Source organism: Poecilia reticulata, linkage group LG10 (genome assembly GCF_000633615.1).
Source record: "Poecilia reticulata strain Guanapo linkage group LG10, Guppy_female_1.0+MT, whole genome shotgun sequence".
NCBI lineage: Eukaryota > Metazoa > Chordata > Actinopteri > Cyprinodontiformes > Poeciliidae > Poecilia > Poecilia reticulata.
The window spans coordinates 17,762,491-17,789,940 of NC_024340.1; the positions used below are offsets into that span (position 1 = coordinate 17,762,491).

General features: G+C 37.7%; 1 protein-coding gene across 9 annotated transcripts in view; it reads right to left on the bottom strand.

The window, feature by feature from the left end:
- Nucleotides 1-27,450, bottom strand: part of diaph2 (diaphanous-related formin 2) — a 450,956-nt gene that overhangs the window by 321,846 nt on the left and 101,660 nt on the right. For all 9 annotated transcript variants that reach the window (XM_008420583.2, XM_008420582.2, XM_017307147.1 and 6 more), the window contains 3 exons: nt 12,614-12,753; nt 423-497; nt 260-329 (listed from right to left, as the gene is read on the bottom strand). In XM_008420583.2, coding sequence (XP_008418805.1) covers nt 260-329; nt 423-497; nt 12,614-12,753 — 285 coding nt within the window. The remainder of the gene's footprint in view (nt 1-259; nt 330-422; nt 498-12,613; nt 12,754-27,450) is intronic.

The window sequence follows — 27,450 nt, forward strand, 5'->3', positions numbered from 1 at the left end:
GAAGGAAGGAAGGAAGGAAGGAAGGAAGGAAGGAAGGAAGGAAGGAAGGAAGGAAGGAAGGAAGGAAGGAAGGAATTCAAAGGAAACAGAGGACACAAAAGAAGAAAGGAAGATGAGAAAAAAGGAAAGAACAAAAAGGAAGGAAGGAGGAAGGGAAGGACAAAATTTAATAATGGGTATAAAGTCTGGAAATACAAGTAATGAAATAATTAAAATCTAAAGAATAAGTTAAGGATATCTAATATTAAGTCATACAAACCTTGTTGTTCATGAAAGCCTTTAAGCACTGGATTAGCTTATGCTGGATGCGTTTATCAATATTCTCTTGCCTTCAAAAAAAAAAAAAAGTAAAAGATTAGTAAGTTTTTTTAGTAAGATTTTAGATAATGACACAGAGGTTAAAAGTGGACATGTGAACTTACTGCTTCTTGTCCAGAAGCTTCTCCAGATTTTCCAGAAGAAGGCCGAGACCTTCATGGCCAAAGTTGTTGACCCAACTAGAAGAAAAAAAAAAAAGGGAGAAGAGAAAAACATCAGACCAAACCAGCGTTCAAACTTAATAGGTTCCCTGTTGAAGTTCACTTTATAAAGGTGGCTCCTTGGGTAAGATGCAGGTAGAACATTAGAGCAATTTTCTAAAACCCATTTTAACCTTCAGAGGAAATCCAAAATAATCAGTTTCAAGTCTACATTTGAAGATGTATTTTGGATTATTATACCACTGAATTGTTGAAATCGTAATCAACAAAAAACACAATAATGTTTTTTCTATATAAAATAATCTGCTTAATAAAACGTGGAATTATGAAAAAAGACGGAACCAATAAAGAAAAAAAATCAAGCATTGTGCATCAAGACCCAGATCTCAGAAGCTGACTGAAAGCAGTAAGTTGTATGTTGGAAGAAAACGTCATAAAAAATATCTGCTCTCAAGGTATTTCATCTCATCAAGAAATCAGATTTAGACTTTTGAAAATCAAGTTAGAACCCTTGGACTACACTCTGCTTTTTCCCAGCTTTAACCTGGAACAATAACACGTATAGTCAACCATGCCCTCTGCTTGACACTGAATATATTCTGCATCAGTCTGACTTTAAACGGCAACCATTTACACACAAATGAGCATCCATCCATCCTAACCAATGTTCTCGGCGCTAAGCAGTTTGCACCGAGGCCCGACGTGAGCAACTATTATACTGTGCCAAAAGATTAAGCAATGCAAGTAAGATAACACTGTAATCGATAATGGATCGAGAGAGATAATTGCCTATGAACCGCAGCGTATCAGGAGACGGCAAATGATCCAGTGCAGATGAGCCTGTTTGTCTAAGCCGGGAGCAGAGTCGAGAGGCGGCGTTGAGGAACCGAGTGGTCGCAGCCAGATTACGCCATTAGCTTCACTTGTTTTCGGGCCCTTAACTGTCAGTGACGCAAAATGCATGAAGCAATTTTCCAGCATTAACGGGGCATAAGTCAATGATTTATCCCGCCTTTTTGACAATGATTTGAAATAATAATGGTTTGAGTATTAAAGCCGTTTGTATTGACTCAGTGAGTCGTAAGAGGCCCTCAATTAGAGATGAGATGCATTTGCCTGAGGAAGCAAACAAAGTCGAGGTGAGGTATTTCTTTAATCTGTGACTAAATAAGAACCAACCACACTCCTTGTGCCACATTTCTCATATTTATCTTATAAACAAGTAGAGTCAATTTATAAGCTGCTGATATCAAATTGTAATGAGCGAAGCTATGATGTGCGTTCTTAAAAACAGTACAACATTCAGAAATTCCCTTAGAAAAAGCATTTGACCCAGAGTTTTCTAATCTGATTGTTTCGTTCAAGCTGTGCAAAATCTAACAGTTTTCAGGAGGAATACTGACATGTAAAGCAGCCGGATGTGTTTGGGATACAAAAGTAAGACACCATATTGAGAGCCTTTTAGACTGAACGACAAATTCAACTGCATTGCAGCAAAAGCATGGTGGTAACTATGTGTTTCTGGGTGAAAAACAGAAAGATCAGGGATTGTCCACTCAATTTTTCCCCTCCACCATAAGTCTTACTACAAGTTGCAACATAATATAGTTCCCCTCAAGGTTCTTAATGCACTAAATGTTTTGGGCTCTCTCTCCATCCCAGACAGCCCATCATTCTCTGTCCCCTCCTGCATGACTTCGGGTCATTTGCGGCTTGCCTTCTGCATTCCCCAAAAGTTTACAAAGAAGAAATAGCTATAAAAATACTAGATGGTGCACATACAGAGCTTGTCCTGAAGCTATGAAAAAAAAACCATACCTCATTAAAGAAACTGGCCAAATCCACAATAAATCTCTACAAACACCAATAACTAGAATCTACATTTACAAAAAGATCCTGTTTACTGTCACACTAGAAGCTTCAGATTACCTTTGATCATTTTTTATTGTCTAGAACATCGAAGTAATGAACATTACTGCGTGACCCATAACCACTGAAAGAGATCAAATCCTTTCAGACCCAGATGTAATGTGACGGTGTACTCAATGATTACATTAACTTTGAGGAGGACGTATTCATATAATATTTATGGCTGTAATCCTCTGGTTAAGAACCACTGAAATGCATTACTTTCAATCATGTATAATCTCCAGAGAACATGAAAAAAAAATATGTTCAAGAGAAGCAATTTTCTTTCAATTTTATTTTTGTTCATTTCTGCTCACTTAACTTGATTGGATTGTTATCCTTACTGGGATATGCACAAACAAGACATGCTTACATCAAATATCCATTATATTACAGATTTCTCAGAGCATTTTCTGTTAATTTACAGAAAATGCTCTCTGCAGCACATCTCTGTGAAGCAGAGATGTGCTGCTATTCTATCTGAACTTATTTGTTTGCCTCGAGTGCTATCCATTATTCAGTCTGGACATCGCAAAGTTCATCACTGATATGGCCTGCAAAGTGAGAACAAGTCAAAAATGTGCAAAGAAAATATTAGTACATGGCTCAACGGGGACCGAATCAGACTCTGTCCCACCTCATGTTTGACTGATCACTTCTGTTGTGTTTAGAAAGTTTGTCTCAGGATTGATTTCAGTATATAAACCACTTTTATCATTTTATGAGGGCTCAGCGAGCAGCTTTGTTCCTGAAAGCTTCGGAGCACAATGTGCACAATATTGCATTATAGAGCAGGCTACATAACTGTCCCTCTGTGGGTTTCAGGACCCGTTTGGCGCTACAAAATTTCTGTGCTATGCAACAAATGGATCTCAACTAAACAGCTTAAAACAAAGCTACACCGGTGTTAGCTTAGTGATTCTGTCAAACCTCAGTGTGCGGACTTTCTGACAGGAGGCAAGAATGTGAAGAACTAAAGTAAACTTCTTTTTATTAACAAAAACAAATCACTGCAGGGCAGGACGATAAATATTCAGCCAACTCTGCAAACCTAAATAAAAAGGGGCGAGCAGAGCAGATGTAGGATCACACTGACAAGGTGGGAGTGCAAAGCAAATTGGGGTTCGGGCAGCACAATCACTAAGGGGGAGAGATAATGAATAACAGAGATCAGGTGAGGCGCAATAAGCAAAGGCCAGGTGTGTGACAAGAGCAAGTCTACAACAAAACAGGCTTTCTAAATAAAACTCAAAGAACCAGAACAAAGAAACCAGAATCTGGGCCCAAACAGACGAGAAGAGCAAACCAAAATAAATCAACACAGAAAAAAATAAGATAACTCCAAAATCATGGTTAGTGCGCTTGATTATTGTCACTGGACAACTGACTTTTTAAAACAGCCCTGATTAATAATACAACTCCTACTTGTTATCTTGTCGAAAAGCTCCAAACAGAAAGGTGTGTATTACAATCCAGAGTCTGAAATTAGATTGTTGGGATAAAAAGCGGTAAAAGACGTGATAAATGCAACATCTACATACATAACATGAACTGTTAGAATCGAAAGAGCTTTTTAAGTTGCTATGAAAAACTCGTAAGGATGATGTTAAAGACTTTGGCTGGAAGTCGAAATACCTTAAAAAAAAAATAAAAAATCAAACGAAGACCTTTCTACTTAGACAAAATCATCCTCAAATGCTACTGATATATAAATGACAATTTGCCCAAGACATCCCAAAGGGAAACGTAGAAATAATCACACCACTGCTAATTCTTATTTGATGCCCTAATAAGTCAAAATATTAAATATAGTATTAGTGCCCCATTTCCTGTTGATTAAACACAAAAATGCAATGTATCCCCAAGTTAGGGACCACAGCCGCATGTGAACTGTTAAATTGGCAAATACTTTAGACTCTCTCTAAAAACACTCATGAATGCATATTTTGTTAGTTCACACGCTAAATATTCCTTAATATGCATTAATACACACGTTAAAAACAGTCCTAGCAGCACCGCAAGATCTACTGTCTTTCGTATTTCCATACTTGGCGGTTCAGCTAATTACCACCAACAAAAGTAAATAAATAATAAATAGCTCCGGAATTGGATACTTTGCAAACGCCAGACAATAGATTGTGAAGCACCATTGTGCCGAGGTATTTCAGCTTCTCAAGGTACATTTTCTTTAGCATATTTTGGATAAAATCACCACGTATGTAACAGAGATATTTAGAAAACTGTTGATTAAAGCAAACAAAGTGAGATCAACTCCCAGGAAACGTATTATGTATCCAACATTTTAAAACGGATATAAATTAGTGATTATTGGATAAAAACTCTCCACTCATGGCTTCACATTGCTTGGCTCTAATAATATCCGGCCTCTGTTGGCTGGCGCTCTTGTTTAACACAACGCATCCTCCGAAACGTTTTCTTCATGAAGTAGTCAAACGCCGAGTTTGATGCCTCTACCTATTGCAGCTTCAGGACTCTATAGCTGGTCTCAGCACTCCACAATCGTGATGTCGAATGTAGCCAAGCAAGCAGCGGAACAGCAGCGGTACTCACAAAGAGCTCTCTCAGGTGAGAATCTGCAACATGAATTAATGTGCTGCTGAATATCCACGTGTGTGCACGTATGTTTCCGTCTGGGCATGAAGCCACTGTGAGACAGTGGAAAGAGCAGAATCAAAAGTTAGGTGTGCAGTCAGCTGACAGCTCACCGTGATCCCTGGATGCTTTGAAATGTCTCCCCACAGAGCATAAAAACACCAGAAATTTTTATTCCTCCTCCACTGAACGCCGAGGATTCAGTCCTGCACAACAATGTGCTCTTCTTACGACCAGCTGAATTTCAAAGGATCCAATGAAACTAGATGACCAGAGCTTTTCTTTCATTTTTTTTTTTTTTACATTTAAAAAAAACAGCTCAAAGTTATCAAAAACTTTAAGCTGTTTATAACTGGAGAACGTGCTTATTTTTCAGGGCCTGGCAAAGATGAGCTTAAGTGTTTCAATGAGGGAAAACACAATGCTGAGCATATCTCAACGTCAATGTTGCTATTGTGTTGCAGGCAAATTTTATATTGCGTGAACTTGAGAAGTCTTTTACCAGTTGCGAACTAGTATTTTCGCAAAATACTCCAAAATACGTCTATCCTCTGTCTTTGAAGAGGCTTTCCTTCATAGAAATAACAGCAGAACTGCAAGTGGCCATATTTTAACGACTGAAGTGAGTTCTTATTTACTCAGAAATGATTTTGAAGACGCACTTCAAATTACATTTTTGTTTAATTTTATTTCTTATGATATTATGACACCATAACATGAAGGTAATTGTATTGAGAATTATTGAGCTGTTCTACTTGAGCATCACCTGGTAAAGGGAATCCGTTTAATCACAAAGCTTGGGTAAAATCAGACACCGAGATCGACTTAACTTCAATTTCTTCCTGGCAGTCTTTACGGCCCAGTTCAGATCTTTTGATTCCCCCCCAAAAAAACCTGATTTACATGACATTTATTTCTTTTTATTTCCGGAAATATTTCCTTTTTAAATCCCAATAAAAAAAATTTAAAAAAGTTATTTCTCAGTTATTTATGCATAAGTCCGGGTGTAACAGATAAGGTTGTGTTGGAGGTTAACAGATGGTGTCATAAAAAGGAAACGAGCGCACCCCTTAAAATACGCTCAAGACGCCGAGGACGTTTATGTCTCCAAAATCCCTTCCACTGGCTCGAAGGAACAAGGGCAAACTTCAACTGTGAAGAAAGCCGCGAGGGGGAAAAACTAGTTAACCTGCTCGTTTCTGATTGCTTGTCACGTCCATTGTAGACATGACATAACAGTCATGCCAAATTTAACCATCAAATCAAACTCTCTGCGATGGCAGCCTGGAAAGTTAAACACAGAAATGGATTTACAGATTTTATTTCATTTTTTCCATCCTCAAATAGCGGTGAAACATTCGCCTACAAACCTCTGCGAAACAATTATGTCCTGTAATGTTGGAATCCTTCCAGGTTCAATTCTCCTTGACAAGTGGAAAAGGAAAAACCTTTCCGGAGGGGGGTTTGACGTCGAGGGGTTTGTAATAAGAAATTGTAAGAAGAGCGCCTCACAAAAAAACTGTTCTCTGGTTTCTTACATGCTTTGGTTGGATTACCTGAATGCATTCGTCACTGCAAGATTGTCTATTAAAAAAAACATGATCATCGTCACAAACTGCTTTCTTTTTTAAATTTTATAAGATATAAGCTATTTATTTACTCTCCAACGCGTCCTGAGGCCGTACTTAAGTATAACAAAAACTAACTTCATCTATTTTAAAGTCCTTCATCTAAATAAATTTATCTGACATGGCTTCTGATTAAGCTCCTCTGCTTCAAAATGAATACACAAGATGATTCGCTTTGATTTACCAACATCAAAAATGACAGATTTGAAACAGTATCATTCATTTATAAAGTGACGACTCATTGTAGATTCACTGAGAGCCACTAATCACGCTTTGTTTCTGTGCCAGACAAGATTTCAGGCCTGAGCTGTCGAGAGAGCAGACCCGGGAGACGTTTAGAAGCTCATACTGGTTTCAACGCTCACAACAGCAGAAGGACAGATGGATATGCGCCTTTGTGCTGGTGTTAATTGCCTGCTGTGCTCACAGCAGACAGAGAAGGGCCAAAGGAGGAAGAGCGAGAGACGTAAGAGCCCTAGTTAGAGCTGCTACTTTTAAAAATTTGATGTCAAGAGAGCAGCTTTTCCTCCATCTTATAATTGTCTTTTGTTTTATTGTATGACCTTTGGCAAGATGTACAAAACCTAATTGCAATCAAGTACAGAAATATAACTTAGGTTTGCTTTTGTTTCCAAGGTAACCTTTAATTTTAACCTTTCCTCAACAAGGGCTATTTAGGTTTCTGAAGAGTGCAGATAACCAGCTGAATTATATTTTGTTGCAGTTTAGACAAAAAGAACAACAACAATTTGCATATTTTAAAAAATATTTGGAACTATTATTGAATCGTTGACTTTATATGAAGCTGTGCGCCACTTTTAAGATTCGTACAAGAGACAGAATCATGTCATTCACTTTTAATTGAAGACATATTGAATATAAAAAAAACATTTAAGAGACAATGTTGAAGAGAAAGCTGTGGGTAGAACAATATGAAATGGAAAGTTCTCTGTTGTCACAGAGAGAGGAGTTTGATAATTGGCCGTCTTTACACTCCAACAGTAACTTATTGGCTGCATGATGTCATGACTTTTTGAAGATAAACTTGTATAATATGAGTTATGGCAACTTTTAATTTTCATTAAGTATAACTAAAGTACAGGTAGTATAAAATAAGACACAAACAAAAATACAATATCTGAGGCCATTGTAAAACATGTTAATTATGGTTTCAAAATTAAATTGGTGGAGATATAATTTTAATTGAGGTTAGAATTAGCTTCTGCCAAGTATCATAATAGTGTATGCTTTCGTGTTAGCAAACCTAATGTTTATGATTATTGCTTTAGGGTTCCTGCAAAACAAATGTTTTAGTTAGCAGGGCCCACAACTGGTACCTTGGTATTCTAGCTTCTTAAGCGCCAACGTCTTTTCAATATTTTAGGTATGCTCTACAAAAAAACAAAACAAAACATGACTATATGGACTATATAGAAACTTAAGATTTACACAAAAACAACTAATTCCCCCAGCATAAATGTAGCTGTGTTCAAATGAAGTTATATATCTGAACAGAGATTGTGCAAAAAACAACAAAATAAAAGAATAGTGGCAATCATCTTATTGCGGTTTGTGAGCTTGAACAACAGTTTCACAATACTTGCTTAATGTCACTAACACAGTAATACACTCATTTTAAAAGTCAGCAGGATACACAACTTTGCTCCTTTGTTACACAGTTTGCTGCAAAAGCAACTCATGAGAAACCGCACAACAGTTCAGTGAAACCATCCGCACTAAGCTATTGACTAAGCTAACCTATTCAACAAGCACACCAGGAGTGGGCATTTCCAAATCTCAGACTCGTGTCTTGCATGTTTTCAAATGTTTCCCTGTTGAATACAACTGATTTAAATAAACAGGTCATTAGCAGGCTCCTGCAGAAATAAGTGACAGGCTGATAATTCAACTATCTGAAGCAGGTGTTTTGGGGAAGGGACATATTTAGAACATGCAGGGCACTGAACCTTGAGAGTGATGCGTGGCTTACTCACACCTAAAGCCTGTTCGATATGAAACAAACATGAATGTCTTCTGGCCCCTCAAGACCTATACTAAGAGGCTGATTTTATATATATATATATATTTAAACCTGTTATAAATGTTTAAACTGATTTTAGCTCAAAAGAGTGCAAACATTAAGCATGCAAGAAAATAAGAAGGTCTTGCTGAAACAAGACAAATTCTTCCTTCTAACTGAGAAACTAAGATAACTCAATTTTCTATAACTTGACATCTCACTTTGTTGGAATGGATTAGGAAATTAATAAAAGGAGGCTTGTAAATCTGACAGTTCTAAATTAAGCAGCGAGTATCCAAATGACAAAATTAAAAGTGGGAAAATGAAGCCGAGGATAAATAATTGGCTGGGGAAATTTGAATGGAAAAAAGTAGTGGGAAAACTCGGCAGCCGAGGAAAACCAAAAGCGGAAACAGAGAAGGCAGCGGACGCTCCGGGCGATGCCATCTGTGGGTGGATCACTGAAGGCTGCGTGCCACACACCTGTGTGGGACTGCCCTGGAGATAAGGCCCACAGCAGAATGGCCACTCGGCCACCTGTGCTGCCAAACAGGTGCACAGCCCAGCCAATTAAACTATTAGACAAACACAGGCCTGTGGGAGCAAATTAGCAGGCAGTGCAAACATCTGAGGGAAGACAAAAAGCAGCGGTAAGCACTCACAGTGAGGAACAACACTTTCCTAGCAAGACTTTGAGGTACGGCACACAGGTTTAGCTGCTATCATCACCAAAACAAATTACCAGATCAATTTAAGCTAAAGTCTTAAATGTTTTTCAGTGTTTTTGTGACACAGGACAGATTTAACTCCCATGCATCTAAAAGAGATCAAGTTATCCACTTAATGTAAGCAGACAGAGAGGCTGGACTTCATGTAAGAGGACACACAGCTTCCGACTGCAAAACAGGTCAAGAGCATTATTCAAGAAAGCTTTTACTTCAGGATCGACGGGGCAGCGTCATTAAGTCAGTGTGGGATTACACAAAGGGCTGAAAGCAACTGAGACAATCATAAATACAAGAAAGAAATGAGGATGTAAGCGGAGATGCTTAGAACAATGTACCTGCAGAGCACAAAGGCAATCTGAGCTGCGCTGCTAGAAAAATGCTCAGCTTTAAGGAAAAATATGTATAATTTAAATATATAAAGACGAATATGAAAAATCATAAAATTAAAAGGCCTTACTCTCCAGTAATTTTCTTCATTTTTTTTTAATGAATAGCTTTACTAAACTTGTTTTAACTTTTGTTTCATAAACTGCTGAAAGTGTACTATACTAGAGCAATAAGTAGAACTTTGAAAAAAAATGTTTGAAGGAGAATTATATTTTAAGTTAGAACTAAGTTGGAAAAAAATGCAAAGGATTTGTCAATTATTTTACCCTCACGTTTAGTTAAAATAAAATACCAAATGTTGACACAACACCACCACCGCCTCACACGAAGGAATCCAGCATGAGCTGCTCCAGTAAGTATAAAATGACAGTGCACAAAGGTTACATTAACATAGCGCAGTCAAATGCAGACTTTTTGTGCGTTGTGATCCGTGACAACAAAATGCATTCACATTAATTAGCGGTAACCTTCTCCATGCTGCTGGGAAGTGAGTCGCTTTTCCCAAGAGATAAATAAGTGGCATAAAGATAACTAAATGACCTGAGTGAGTCAACACCCACACAGTCGCCCCCTCTGCTTACACCCCTAAAGGTTGATCTCTGGCTGAACCTCACCATCTGCTGAATTTAACTCTTTCCTACAGATATTTAAAGAGGCAAAGCCTTTTATACACATCTGCAGGGCGACCCCAACCTCGGTGAAACACCCTTGTTAGACATGAAACAAACCAAAAAATAAATAAACTGGGGAAAATAAATAAATAAAATCACCTAAATCTCCATATTATGCTAAAGTTACACAGCTTCAAAAAGATTGAAAATAACCTGTTTACATATTATGCACACTTATGTAAACAGTGTTGTTTCCTATGCACATTTTAATGAAGGTTAAACTGCACCAATTAAAAAGAAGAAGTCAGTTTAGCCACTTCAGGAAGTTTACCGGTAGGGATGTCCCAGTTTAATCTCAAGTATTGGGTTATTAAATGATCAGTATCGGACACCCTGGCTAAACCCAGATAAAAAATCCCAGGTGTTTGTATACTGTCTCAGCTCATCTTCAACCAGTGAGTTTTACTGCAGCATTTAGGGCAGCCAACTTTTAAAACCATATTTCCGAGTGGACGCTTAAAAAAACGGGATTAAAATATTAAATAAATGTGTTTTTCACTATTCACCTGTCTGTCGCACTGCAAAAACACAAAATCTTACAAAGTGTTTTTGATTTAGTTTATAGAGCAAATATGAAATAAAACAAAATTACCAGTAAGTAATCAACATGATGTTGGAGATTGTTTTAACTCATTAAGTCCTTAACGTTAATTAAAAAGTATTAGTTATAAGTGAAATAGTCTGCCTTGAACCTAATACTTTTTTCATCAAAGCTATGTCTGTTACAGGTGACAAAATGTCAAAACATTACAAAAATATTTAAAGTGAGTAAACCCCACTGCAGAAACTCAATCTATGGCTGCTGAGCCAATCGTATCAGACATTCTGCAGTATCAAATTTACATTTAGTAACTTAGAGTAACTCAGAGCTGTATCATGAACACAAGGTCTTTATTTAAAGAGCTAATTTCCAAGAAAAGCTAATTAAGAACATTACTCTCAAGTTTTAAAAGTTTAGTGTGTTGTTTTAGCTCTGTACAGAAGTAATTAAACAGCTGTCTTCTCGTTATGCAGTTTTTTTTTAATCATCTTTCAGTTAGTACAGTCACCAAATAGAGATATCAGCTTTTTGAAAACTGGTAATAAATCTACTTTAAACAATCAAAAACCGGTGCACATTTTTCTGAGTTTATGAAGATTACTATGTCCAGATGCTCCATAAAAAGAAGTATCCCATCAGGGAGGAGAATGGTCTGAAACAATCCAATATGAAAGAAGAGAAAATTGGGACAAACAAAAGAGCTGAAACTGATCCGAGAGAAAAGGGGGAAAAAAAAAAAAAAAAAAAAAATCATACTTAATAGGAAAGTGTCTTCCTGAGAGAGAATATCATTAAATGAGTTTCACAGAAATGGATAGGGTATCTACAGCTATAAGACATGTCTAATTTGCAGCAGCGGTCTTGCTTAAGGATACCTCTTGTTCCCAAGTCTTATGAGAGACAAGTTGCTGGAAGAAGAAAATGGTGTGAACATGAGTAAGAGCAGAAAGAGGAACCCAGTGAAGTGGGTGTAACATTAGATGGCTGGACTGCAGAAAATCTGGTGTTTAAGCTAAATAAATAATACCTCGCAGCACTTCACAAGGCTTTCACTGAACACCTTTGAAGGACTGGGATAGACTGAATTTGTGGTTAGAGCAACAAATGGGAGAAAAAAGAAAAAAAAACACATTTATGCTCCTTTGAGACGACCATTTTAATTGGGGTGACCGCTGCCAGTCAAACAGGAGGGGAAAGAGAGGCCTGCTGCACAAAGAGTGGGAGTAATTTTATTAAGTCGAGTTATTTTGTGGGTCAAACGTCGGTACGCACTAAAACACGGTGGTGGCGAAAACAAGCAATTTTACTTTTACATGGATAACTGCCTTGTGGATTACACCGGAGTCGTTTCACTGCTCAGTACCAGACTAATAACATAATATTTTTCCCCAACTCGCAGAACAAAATAGAAAATCTGGTCCCAGTCGGTGGATAGCAGCATTTTTCAGCCGTGCAGGTTATTTCCAGCTTTGTTTCTCCTCGCAAAATCCCTCATTTATCTGGTTAAACAACCCAAACAAAGTGATTTATTCACAGAGTTTGGGTGTTCTGATAAATTTAAACCAATCAAAATTTCCCAGCGATCACAATGAGGGAAGGAACAATTATCCTCTGGCGATAAAACCTCTGGCTACCAACCTGACAGGGTTACTGGTGAGAGACACTCTGAGGGACTCCAGGCAGTTGAGCAGCTTGTCGTCCATGATGCCGGATCGCAGCTCATGGACGTATTCCTGGGACGAAAGGGTGCACTCATGCTTGCTGTTACGTAGCCCACCCTGCAAAGAAAAACACACAGCATGAATAGATTAAAACCTTCAACCAGAACATTATCAATATTTCATAAAAACTGTGCTTATCTGCTGTCAGGCGCTACAATCTAACATCAAGGACAGTCTCAGTTACACATAGGGGCTGAAGCATCGCTACCTAAACAACAATCATGATGTTTTGTAAAAATATTCATAACCGATGTGATTTCTTCCTATTTTATAGGAATGTATTATGCTTTTATGCAACAGACCAAAGTAGTGCATAATTCTGACACACGGTTTTCTTTTCAAGTTGTGACCATGTCCCTTTATCCTGTCATCACCTTTAATAAGGGTTTGTGCTGCAGAATAGCTTATGCACAGTATGATGCTGCCACCATCAACTTTCACCATGTGGATGGAGTAAGGCATTTTGGGCAACATTAAGGTCATGAATGTCCTAAAAGGGCAGATTGTGGCAGAATGTATCAATAAAACCTCTTGACAAGCTGTTAAAAATATTAATAAATAGCATTTGATGAGTAGTTTTAAAAATTAAATATTGAACATCTTTTCATGTTGATGTAATTTGGCAGTACACAGATAAACACTGCTTTTATTTGACTGATAAAATAATATTTAAGCACACAAATGTTATCTTGAAGGTTCAATTTATGTGGCCAGCTAGACTGTAAAGGGCAACATAAAAAGTGATGGCTGGTCGGATTTGGCCTCCGGGCCTGTAGTTTGACACATGTGCCCTAAGGGGACACGGGTAAAGAGAAAAGAAGAAAAGTTGCTGCATGTGTGCACAGGTGAAAATTTAAAAAAATAGACAAGCGATATAATTTGCCATGTTTTCCTTGAGTTTTTGGATGACATTGTCAGATATATTTAGTGTTTTCAATTCTCCCACAACCATACTCCTTTAGTAGTCTGAGTTTTTGTTTGGCTTCCAAGAGTATCTTGTGTGCAGGAGGAATCAACTTTTCTTTTTTATTTATTTACCGCCTTAGGGGTTCTGTAAAATGATTGTTGCTTTTCATTTGAAAAAAGTAAACTTTATTTGCTAAGCAATTTCACAGACAAAACTATCACAAAATGACTGAAAACCAATTAAATAACTACTAAAATTAAGTGCCAATAAAAAAAAGAACACAGAATAAAACACACAGAAAACTTGCTTTAAAAAGAAAGACAGTTTTAACTGTTTTTTTTTTTTTTTTTTTTTTTAAAGAGTTAAAACTAAATGCAGCTATAGAGTCAACTGTGAGGTTTGGCGTTCATGGAGAAATTCATATTTTTTCCCAACAGTTCAAAAACCTCTGAGGCATTTACAGAACCGCATTAGATTAAATGACATGTTGACTATTTTCTAATTACAGGACTCCTGAAGGCAACTTGATGTCCTGGATTTTATTCAGAGGTGTCAGAGTAAAGGGCACACCTAAAATCTCTATTTAATCAAATACAACAAGACAAATTACTGAATATGCTGACTATTTTCTCCTTTTGATGTTAATCAGCAAAGACTAATCCTGGACTCCACCACCAGAGCCAAAGACAGGCTCCACGGGCAATCTGCAGCAGCTTCCGCTTCAAGTAAATGGATTCTTGTGTTTAATATCCACTGGGACGTGTTTCTACACTGATGTTTACACAATGAGACCAGTGGTGGCACCACACACATTCAACTCAAACACATAAACACCGACCTCCCCGAGCACACAATGAAGCCCACTTTAGACTATACATTGATAAATGGATCGACTCCAACGTCACTAAGTGATTGAATCGATTGTTGGCCCAGGCACTCAAACAGGCCTCAAAATGAAAAAAAAAAAAAAAAAAAAAGCTTTTCATGGAAATGCTTTACATTTTTGCCCCTCCACAAACATCTCAAGAAATTTGATAATTACTGGATGATTTTGCTAAAATTACCTATCTAGGAGAAAGTTGGGTCTCGGTACCAAACAAAACACATGAGGAAACTCGCTGCTGAGACTCCATCACATTATCCTGAACCAGACTCCCTGGCATAAGGAACGCGGCTGTATTCATTCTTGTATTGCTGGTTCCCTACAAAGTGAGCTGTGCTAATAGGCAGTTTGGGAGGTAATAAGCTAGCTCATTTATCTGGAGAAAAGAGAGACCTGCTGTTCGGCTGCAATGCACAGTCAACATGAATGAGTCCTTTTTCTTGTGTGCGTGCATGAAAAACCGGAGGGATTCGAACAGCAAGCCACAAATCTTGTTCTTTTCTTGCAAGCTGAGCTTGGCCATGATATAAGAAATATATTTCTTTGAAAATGGTAATGTAAAATCATATTTTTAAAATGATCACCAAAGCATGATTCATACACTCTGCGGCATGCGGCTTAGCAGCTTATTGTTGCGGCTATATTAGTTCTCAAGTACTAAGATGAATATTATGCAGAAGAATAAACAAGAAACTAATTTCAGATTTCACAACAGATTTCTGTCAACAACAGTACATTTGCTGCATATTTACGCCATACAAAATTCAACTAGGATTAGTATTTACAGCTCAGAATAGCTGAGTCAATTAGAGTCAATTAGAGCAAAAGAAAGTAGGCAAAAGGTAAAGCTACACTATCTCTAGAAAACTTTTAATTGTGATACTATTGCTGAATATTGCAATGGTGATATTGATTTCAATTAATCCACATTTTTCCTGACATTTTCTTTTCCTCCATCCCAATGACCCCCCACTTTCAATTTCAACATCTCAGCTACTAAAAAAAAAAAAAAAAAAAAACATCAAGCGTCAAATATAGTATCCGTATGCAGAATTTCAGTGCAGGACAGACCTATTCTGATGATGACTGCAGTAATTTGATATATTGTGCAACTCAAATCTGAAAACTTTTTCTGTTTTGGGTTTTCCACACACAGACCCTGTGACAGTTCCCTTTGCTATTTACTGAGGCTGCAGAGTCGATCATCAACGCACCATGTTTGCAGTATCAATGCTGCAGATAACAGTTCAGAATGCTCTATGTATTCTTGCTTTGTAAGCTGATAACATATTCGGTGACGCATTTTGCTTAGAGAAGGATAAAATGACAAACAATGTCGCTATGAGAGTGTGCCGTTTCATTCCTGAAACAGCAGATGTGGGTATAGTTTTAACAGGTTTTAACAAAATAACTTGTGTTGTTTGAGTAGATTCATCAAAGAGCTATATAAAGTGTTCATTGACACAGGAAATTACTTGTCATATTCAATAATACCACAAACTGGGGAAAAATGGCGCTCAAGTAAAAGTTATTTAACCTTAACAACAAAGTGAAACACGTCTGAAATGAGCTGCAATTTTATAGTAAGTAGTTTCTTTTATCATAATGTCATTGTTTTTGTTTCACTTTAAGGAGGCTCAATACCAAAGCAGAGAACAGAGGAGGAGGAACATACCAGAGCTTTAATTTTTAAAGAAAAAAAGAGCAAAAGTACATAAAGAACTAAAGAGAAATTTTACAGCCCTTGAGATTATTTTTATATGGATGTCATAGTATTAAGTTTGTGTGTAAAGAGCAATACCCTTCACATTGTTTTGGTAATTTTCCTCATACTTAATATTATCTGATGTCTTACAAACAGACAAGTTATAAGTCTGGAGGGAACGTAGAAACTGTTTTATAGAGAGTCATTGTGGGTATTGATTTGCAGGATGAACTTGAGACAAAATCGAAAGTTTCTTAAAATCCTACATTATTGATTTAAACATTTTGTCAAGATGCCAAAGGCCCAGTAATTTATTTTACATAAAGATTTTTCTCTGTAGTGCAGACTCCGTGTGCACAAGTTTTTATTCTAAAATATCCGAGTGCTTCACCAACTCACAACACAAGAACCTCAAGTTAACAGAAAGGTTCGACTTAATGTTTGATTAAATTTGAGGCTGAGTTTCAGAATTAGTTTTCATTTTGTGACTGGACTAACTGATTATATTAAACCCATTCCTTTAATTAATTTATTTTTTCTGAAACTCCTGCTCCTGACAAATCGTGATTCCATAAACCTAACAATAAAAGCTTTCCACTTTGCAGTACTAAGGAAAACAAATAAATGTTGGTATAAAAGGCAGGTGAACAAATTAATTTAAAAAAGCCAGCAGTTTCAAACTTTTCATTCCTGAATGTGAAGGTTTTTTTCCAACCATACATTCACAGTAATGGGCCGTTAAAGGCGAATGCGTTTCTAAACAAATACATTTATCTTCCTACTTCTCCACAGTTCCCAGCAACCGTTCCACGATGTCCAGAAAAGCTTGAGATCTGGTTTCAGCACACGATCTGACCTCTGGAAACCGAAGACTTTGGCCATAAACTGCTTTTTTATGCTCTGAGCTCAAATCAATGGACTCCATTGGGGTAATATCAACATTACACCACCATACTGGCAGCGGAGAAACTATCTGAGGAGCAGGAGGGGAAGTGGAGCAGTCGCTGGCTGGCCTCTAAGTAATAAAAGGTTTTTCCTCTGACTGGTTCTGAAATAATGGTCAACCTGGAGAAAAAGTGCAAGACTAAATCAAGAGGAGAATCGTGTGAGTGGGTATTGATGCATGAGTAAGAAAAGCCAAAGAATAAAGGGCAAGAAGATATAGAAAAGGTAAAAAATAAAAATAAAAGATAACTTTGGGAATAAAAGGGCAGGGCAAAGACCATCAGGAGACTCTGCAACCTCAACGGCGGAGGGACGACTTGAGCCTCATCTCCTGCAGCTTATTGAATCCCCTGTTTGTCGATAACAGTATTTCCTGCCAAAGAAAATAGTGTTGGGAGCAATTACTTCAGTGAGCCTGTCAATTTCATTTTGGGGGGTTAGAGGTGCATCGCGGACCCTTTCCTCCATCGCTTGCCCACCTCTGTGCCCCCGCCCCCACGTTCTCCGTCCGCCGTGGGGAGAGACAGAGTGTCTCGCCGTCTATCGAGGGAGGAGCAGGGAGACGATGCCAAGTCGGCTGCTCTTCAACATGTCATCTTCACCTGTAATGAGCCTGTAACAGGCTTCCTCACTGCCCAGTGCTCGGCCCACTCAGGCTGACTGATAGATACATTATTCAGGTTCTTTGTCAGCTTAGTGGAAAAGCTCATAAACAGTAACAAGTCTGGGCCGAATGCTCATGCAGAGATCCAGCAGATGTTCCTTTCCATAGCGGTTGGCTCGCTTTCTGCTGCTGACAACTGTCAAAATATTGTTCTTGCAGCTCTTTTTTATTATGATTTATAGTTTAATTATTCTATTTACCATTTCAATATATTTTGTTTGGATATTTTATAACAAATTAGCACATAATTATAAAGTGGAAGGAAAATACAGGGTTTTGAAATTTATTTTGAAAGAGCTCAGCTGCCTTTAGCCTTGAAGTCCTAAGTAAAATATATTTTTAAATCAATTATCCAAAAATGTGACGAGAATGTCACAACTGCAAACCTACCAATACACAGCCGTCTATCTAAACGCAAAACCTCGAAGTGGAGAGCTTCAATCAGAGAAGCACAAGGCCCAAGGCGCCTCATGAGAGACTGCAAAGATTTACAGTCGGGTGAGAAAATCTGATGACACGACAACAACTCTTAGTCTTCCTCTCTTCAAATCTGGCTTTTATGGAGGTGTGGCAAGAAGAAAGCATGCGCTGAACAAAAACCTAAGAAGTTAAGCTTACCACATGGCATGCGAGTGAAATATTAAGAGAAATGTTTCCCCTGATAAATACAGACCGCAGCAGTGAAACACAGAGTCTAGACCTAATCGAGTCTGTTGCATCACAAAACACGTGTTCGCCATCCTCCAGACCGAGAAAGTCAAATGAAAAAGTTTTAAATTACTGGAGAAAGATGATTATCGGCTCTTTGCGTGTAATTAATGAAAATTACAAGAGCACCCACAGCTCGGTGTAAAAATAATACAGATAGAATCTTGGCAATTAGAGGATATCAAGCTGCATGATTGCCACGTTACAACTTAATTTCCTGTTCATTAGCGACTGATGGATAAGTTGATAGAAAAGATAGCACAAGAACGGATAACAGACATGAGACAGGTAGCGCGGTGTGTCACATGACTCGCCCTTTAGGAAGGTATAAGGAAAGTAGCCAAAGTGATTGAATAAGGAAATAGGCATTACGACAACTCAAGAGACCAAAGTTAGAGGCGTTGCGGTGTAAAAATGAGTATTCCTGCGTTTAACACAATCTAAAGTCTGGCGTGTGAGCGTGACAGCATTGACGGTAAAGGTCAACGGGAACACGGATCAGTTGAGATGCTGCTTGGCTGGACAATGAGTTTTGCTAAGCCCCCCTTAAAGGACAGAGTTCTGCTGCTGGCAGATAAGACATTTCATCTCGCCACCAGGCTGTGGGGCTCCCAGCACAGTGGGGGATTTCCCAGCAGACCATGTGGCAAAGCATTTCATCTCTTTCTGTCATCATCCATCTACAATTCAGTCCTTTTACTTCTTTCTTAATTTTTTTTCCCCCTTCCTGTCTCTCGCTATATCCATAGTGTGGTGTTTTTGAACCTTGGATGACAGCTACAAAGGAAGACGCGTTTATCTGCTCACACCAGGGGCTTCTTTCCTCCACTTTTCTCCCATTTATTTATTTTTTTCCATCTTCTTATTCTTTTGGTCAGGAAACAGAATCAACAGCTAGAGCCATTCTTCTACGTCTGTGAAACTAGTAGTTGGAGACATCAGGGACAATTAGGCCTCCAACATGCACCAAATAAACACATCGGTACCATTAAACCATGTGTCTTGACAACTTCACTGCAAAATGGCAATCAAACTAGAAAGCAAGCAAAAGAAAACAAAAGGCAGGAGTAGTCAGGGCATTGTGGTATCTGTTTGAGAGTGAGCACAAAGTAACGATGACAACTACTAAGGACATATTACCAATAGCTTGTAAGGGCAATGCAATTATTCACTGCTATTTACATGTTGTAGGGGTGTGCATGCGTGAAAGGTCAGGCTAAATACAAAGCTTCAACAAATAACACTGTACTAGAGATATTTGTTCAAAACAGTTCAAACAAGGGCTGAATAACCGTGAATGAAATGTGCAAAGTCTAAAGCCTTTAAACAATAACAAAAAGAGATGACTTATTATGTTGCTGAAAATTTAATAAGAAAAATAAAAACATTCAAAGTAATCACAAGAAACAAAACATTTGTATTCTTTCAGCTGCAGTAGCTGAGAGCAGATCTGGACATCTAAAGCAAAAGGTAAATTACTGCCCGGGGCTGGATCACACCTTTTAAAAGGCACTTTCTTATTACAGGTTTCCCACTAAGCATCACTTTCACAAATCAGACGACTGAACCTGTAGTACAAAATATATTTTGGTTCAAAGAAGTTGTGCTAAAAGGTAGCAATTTGGCCAATTTTGCAATAACCCATCTGAACCCGGTCTGAAACAGCAGTACAGTGGGCCCCTAACTCACATGGGTCACTGACCACACCCACCGTTTGATAGCTCAAAATCATGCATGTTCTAAAAATGCTTATAACTGCCTATTTAATCACCAAATACAACCTAAAATGCACTAATACACACTGGAAACATTCTTTGCACTCCAACAGAAGCTAACATCGACAGTCTTCCTTACATCCTCTCATGGGGAAACAGCTAGAAAACATACTGTGTTCCTGGATTGGCTACTTTGTGATCACCAGTCATTAGCAAGTTAAGTAGCATTGCACCCAGGTATTTAAGGTTATAAAGCTGCATTTTGTTTTTAATATTTTTAATTCACATATGCTCTATTAAAAATCCCGAAATAGGCAGATTTCCTGTGAATAATTTGCAGTTGCTTTCCACAGAAAAATTCACAAATACTGAACCATGAATAAGTGGGTGACCACTTAAAAACTTTAGAGTCTATGAGGGTCAATGTTAAACCCTATGTATACTTAAATTAACTGATGTGTCAATGATTTTTCCCAGGTTTTCCATCACACAAGTGATTAAAAGCTGTGTGCAAAACAAAGCAGATATTCACAACACGTTACATTTTAATGTGAAATCCACTGTATGTTTAGTTTCATGTTTGTATTTATAAGTTAGTGTATGGTTACATACACACATCAGCTGGAAGTCTATTTAAGTAACCACAATGGAAAAACTAGTAGTTCTTGACCTATAATTCACATATTTTGTTTTAATTCTTTTATCTTTCAAGCTTTTACTTTTTAGCTTGACCCGAGTTCAAACTGTTGACAGCGAACATATGTTCACATTTTGACATTCCCTCCAAAAAATGTGGATATAGTGAGATTAAAGCTACGGACACCGTCAAAAGAAAAAGTCCTGAGACTTCAAATCCAAATGAGGGTTGACTCCCAGTGTCATCATCACTACACTGGATAGAAGGGAAATATTTTTTTTTTTTTACAGAAGTGGTCACGACTCCCTGTTATCAGGACTGCAGGAGTCTAAAGAACATCATCATCAAAGATGAATTATTCAAATCAAGGGAAAAGTGGTGGATGGAATAAATGTTTCCAGGTGAAAATGAAAATATATACAACTCATCCATCCATCCGTAAATTGACCCTGGACAGGTCTGCAGTTCATCACAAGGCAACATGGAGACAAACTGGACAAACAGACACATACTCAAAACTAAAAACAATTTTCAGGAGAACAATGGACCTAGTATTTATGTGTTTTTTGTGGGAGGAAGCCAGAGTACCTGGAAAGAATCCACAAATTCATGGGAAGAACATGAAAACTGAATGTAGACAGTCTTAAAGCTGGGATTCAAACCCAGATCGATGTTTTTAGCTCTTACCATTAAATGTCCTGCTCTCTAATTCACTGTGACTTGTTAATGCTGCATCTGCTGAATAATTCTCAGTCAGGTAACACATGTTAATATGAGTTTTTGGTTCATACCTGCATGTGCCTTGCAAATCCAAAAACTATTTTTCAGTGTTGTCGTTTATGTATCAGTGAATACACAGCCTTACTGTTCTGTTTGCCAAGTCCAAGGAACCAGCTCATGGCCATGGAAATGGATCTGGTTTGGGTGTTTCAACATGATCTCTTAAACCCTAATGACTGAAACCACTTGGGTCAGAACTCTGGCCTTGCTTTATTGATTTCCTTAAGCTGTACTGTAGCAATACGTGCATCCCAAAGTAAAAAAAAACAAAACAAACAAAACAAAAACAAAAAAAAACACCGCCATATGTACAGGGGGTGTCAGACAAGGTTTCAAAATGCATCCAGTTCTTACTTCATTTGTTTTTCTGGAAACTACGGTTCATTATTCTAATATGCATTAAATTTAAAGCCCCTAACAGCAGGCTTCATTAATGCCCGACAAGTGGGAATACTGTGAAAGATTCAGTCAAAAGTTTCCTGCAATTTGTGTGTCTGCATGCAGGCGTGTGTGTGCGTGTGTATGCGTGTGTGTGTGTCCACACTTATTAGAGCGGTTCTGAGCACCGGTGTTGGTGTGTACACACTTCTCTCAGGTTCTGTTTGTATGTGGTGTAGAATATTCCCTGAAGCGCCTCTCCCTGTGCTTTGCAGGACTCATGAATGCACTGAATTTCAATGACACTTCTATGAAGACGGGAGCAGATGTCAGCAAGCTTACAGAAAAGCAGGTAGAACACAGTGAAAAAAGTTGAGTTGGTAAGCTGACTACAAACAACCTGCAGAAGGAACTGCAGGTTGAGAAACGGTTACAATTCTAGTGTCAATGCAACAGAAAAGAGCGTACTGAATTTTACAGAGTAATTAATTTAAGGTGAGATTTCAAATCAAGACCCTAAAAATTAAGACATTGCAGTGACTTACTTGCACATATTTTAGGAAATTAAACCCAATTTTGGACAAAACTCAAATTAATGATCAATTATCAAGAGCTCGCAAAACTTAAATGAGGTTTTACAAGGTACAAAGAGAAAGTGTTCAGTGTATATATCAGGATAAAATATGGTTACATTACAATCAAAAAGTTATGATGAGACTTCTTGGCACATTCATCTCCTTCAAATACTCCCCGCGATGTGACAGAAAAGATTAGCAAGTTAGCTTTTAGGAAGTTAAAGTCACACAGGATCTAATTTAGGTTTTCACAGAGGTGTGTTGCAATGATTGCGCTGTGAAGGCCTAACGAACCATGTTCTCTCTTTGCTTGTGTTTCCACCTCTGGGAGCTTGAGCAGAAAAGTCAGAAACTACAACAGCCAACTAAAAGTTTTTGGAACGACAAAGAAAAAGACTGAAGACAGGTAATAAGAAGAAAAGCTCATCTGATTGTAATTTTTAAACATTTCAAATGTTGCAAGCTCACTTGTCCTTCAAATGGGACAAAACTAAAGAAGTCAAACATAAAACAAGACACTACTGAAGCTAAAGGGTCAGATAAGCCAGACTTTCTATTAAAGCTACTTAATTGAGATAAACAGCAAGTCTATATGAAAAATAAACATATTACAGTATTTAAGTCAAGTAGTTAACTCATAAATGACTAAATCTGTATCCAGTGTTATAAAATCTCGGTGTTATGCTGAATAATTAGTGCAAATTTAGGTATGAAGTGAATTAGCAACATTAAGCACAAAAGCATGTTTCTGTACAATTATTGTTTTTTGTTTTGTTTTTTTACATTGTTTGAAATGCAGGGTAGGGATAGGGTTAGGGTTAAACACATATGACATGTAAGTATTATTTAAAATTTTTATTATCCAACGTATCTGTTTAATTCAGGTACTTAAAATATCCCTACAGGGTTTCCAGCTTGTACATTTCTACCAAAATATGTCACTGTATGTCTAAGCATGAGAATGTCTAGCTGTAAGAAAGAAATCACACAAGTCACAGAATACATCAAGTCAGAATGCATGTCATAGTTGATTGATTGTACTTTAGAAGAGGTAGACATAAAGAAAGTGTGTGTTTGTTTTAAAACAGCACACTGAACTGGGTCTGTCTGGTCAGAATAATCCCACTGTTCCAATATTGTAAACAAGCTTTTGCTCTAAAGCAACAAAGACTTCCTGATGCAATAATGCCATGCTCCAAGGAAGGCAACAATTTTAACCCAGCACTCAAATTGCTTAAATCAAAGTGCCTCAGCATTTCAGGATTGTGTTTATCAAAGGAAAAACACCTCACTAAAATTCACTGTTCTCTCTTTTTTTCCTAGTACAATCAATTCTTGACAAAAAAAAAACAACAAAACATCTGTAAAATCAGCCGCTTTCTATTTTAGAAACAAACAAAAAGCCAACTGGCTTGATCATCCTCTTTTTGATACAGCTGCTTTAACAGCACCCAACACCACCATGATTATTTATCACGGGTCTTGTCACTTCTTTTGCCCTCAAAGAACAAGAAAAGGCTCATTTCTTCTTCTGTCTGTTCCATTCTCTGACACTGACAGCTCTCTCTATTTGTCGCCCAACTCCACAAGGTCAGAACAATATATCACCCACATAATGCAACAGACAAATCTAAAATCTATGAGTTAGACAGCAATGGGGGAGTATGCAATACTGCAGTCAGGTTTTAGCTTTAGCTATGGTTTGCCCTCTTTTTTGCCGCTTGCTGCTAGCCTTTGTTAGACTCTGTGTGCCACCATATGAGGTGAAAGAAGCTCAGCCGGTTTGGCCTTACCACAATGCTTCTGGCATCTAAACCTGCACAAACCTTTGCATTGACCCAAGCCTTGTGTTGCAAAGGCTTTAAGTATACAGTGAGAAAGTAAATTCTGGTTTTTAAAACCAAAATGACAAAATATTTTATGCAGAAGAAACCGGGAAAAGTAAATATTGAATGGATGGTGTTTACTATATCTTCACTTGACATCTAATCGTCTTACTTTAACACACATGTATCTGCATCTGGTGCATTTTGGGTTCAAATAGGTAGAAAGCCTATTCAAATGAATGTAACAGAATAAATGCATTTACTTACTGTCCTACTCGGCACCAGAGTATACAATTTTTCAATTTATGTTATTAAAAATTAATATTTGTACTAATAAACAAAAAAGCTCTTCTGTTGTATGCCAAGATACTCTTCCTATTATCTGCTGAATGTTCTTGCTCTCTCTCGCCTTTTCACAGCCTTGATGAGCCACAGCATTTCGACACTACTAAAGGGTTAATCAAAACCTCAACATACATGTCAAACTTTGTTTAACTTAAAGTTTGCAAAACAGTAAATTTGAGCTTTGAATTAATCTGGAAAAATAAGATAAATTAGTTTAGGAGAAGCTAAGTGTGCTAAACGTTCTCAAACGTTAACAAAACCCTACAAAGCCAAACAAAAAATAACATTTTATTTGCTTGTTATGAATTCATTTCAAACATCATCCAGATTTTAAAATAGCTCCCTTTGAGTTGTCTTCATGTCACATCCACAAAGGAGTGTTCGCCTCTTATAAATGGTAGGAACCCTGATCAGACTAGGATCGAGTCTGTCTAATTTATAAGGTCAGTTATTAGACTAACTGACCTTATAAATAAAGTAAAAATTGCTGGCTCAATTTGAAATCATCAACTGTTATCAAGGACATACACAAAACCAACAAACTCTCTTTCCTATTATCATCTGTTTTATCCTGAGGACAGGCTGCAGAGAATGTGCAATAAATAAGAGGCAGGATGATTGAGGACAAAAACTGGGCTCAGGTAAAGATGATTTGGCAGAGACATTGATGATGTCCAATCTGTACACAAGTTCTGTGGGCAGGGGATGATGGAGGGGACAAGCTTGATTTATGACAGTCCTGGGAGGGGTAGGGCTTGCCAGAAAGAAGAACAGAATGAGTGCATGTTTGTTTGTATCTGGGTATCTGCAGTACTCACCAAAGAATGAGAGGTAATAAATGGAGTTCTAATAGGCTAAGCACTTTTTTAAAACTTACACGGAAATCCCAACTCACTGCAAGAAAAATATATATTTCTTGAACTTTGAAGCAGAAGAGTTGGATACATAGGATTCAGTTATTATTTCCAGAGCAGTCGGCTTTGATCTCCTTCTCATGTCTGCATTGGGGTTGTCTCGTCTCTAATAACCACAGATACATTTCCGTTCCTCTTCCCTGTTAGCAAGATAAATAGGATTTCAAATTGTCTGGTGCTAGCCCATCAGGAGGAAAAAAACCTGAACTATAAAATATCTTCCATGAAAAAGGGCGCTTGGAGATTATCCTCTCATCACACACACAGTAGATCTAACAGAGGCGGGTGAGAGAGGTGAGTGGTGGAGAAATAATCCAAGTATGCGTGAAGAAGCCAGACACGTCAAGAAACAAACTTTTGAACAGTTAGCTAAAAGTTTAAATTCGCCAAGGAGTAAATGGTCCAGCAGTATTTATAGTCTAGAATCAATAAGTACCTTTACTATTGTACAAAAAATTGCTTTGTAACTAGAGACCGTTTGTATTGGTGTGTGTGGCGCCTTGCAAACACTTTGAAGTTTCCACATTTTGTAATTGGGAGTTTATTTTTAAATCAACACAAAAAAAACATCTGAAAAGTGTGGCACGCATTTGTGTCCAGGTGCCTGGAGTCCTTTTGCTGCCTTTACAACTTTAAATCATTAGGGGATATCGTCTCTACTAGCTTTGCACATTTAGAGAGTGAAACTTTTTTTTTTTTAATTTCTCAAGTTCATACAGATTAGATGGAGAATATGTAAATCATCTTTATGGTCTTAAAGCAATTTTCCACTTCTGACTGGGCACATACTCTAGCACACAAACGCGGTATAGTCTAAAAATGACTTAGTAAAGAACAACATTCTCACAGCATTATTCTGCCACTACCATGTTTCAGCTAAAGAACAGTGTGTTTAAAGTAAAATCCAATGTTGGTTTTCCATTGGACATAGTGTGATGTATGTAAGCCATGCGGTTACATTTTTAAACAAAGCAACAAAAAAAAAAGTGCCTTGGTTCACATCTCTACAGTTTCTTCTGCAAGAACCTAACCCTAACCTGTTTAAAAATAAAGAAAAAAACAAAGTATAAATTAGCATCAATTTAAAGATCAAATGTTTCAACTTACTTTACAAAATAGGCTCTGTTTCTTCTCACTTTAACACAATCACTGTGTCTCCACTCTGAGGGCCAAGACCCATTCAAAGTCTGTAGGAATACCTATTCATCAACACTTCTGTGTCCAGGCTCTGTCTAATAACAGATGGGGAGATCTTTAACAGTCCATAAATAAAGGCTGCAAACTCGAGAAACCACTTACATCAGCAGAGCAACAGCTAAACGAACTCTCTCCTAGGTTGGGCTTCACTACTTCAACAAAGCAAGATTAATTTGACTGCTGAATTGAGGCCGAAGCCCGAGCCATGGCATGCTGCCTAACTGATGGCAAGGTGCAGCGTGGCTCCATTCCACCAGGATCATTGGTAAATGTCAAAAGTGCAGAATTGCATGTAAGTGGCCTAAGTAAGAAGAACATGTACTTCTTTACCTGGCAGAGAAAATATTAGACCCCTACCACAAGTCGGACACAATTAATGAAAAACTAAAATGACCGGTCAGTGTAATAGCAGGCCAAAAAGATAACATCTGTGTCTCTAAACTCATTCGAGGAGACGATATCGAACTAACAACTGGCTTTAATAAGAGCAAGGACAATCACAGCCCTGCTCCGCTTTTATGCACAGGGGCAATTTAGATTGTAAAATATGAAATAATAATATTAGTGAGTGGATT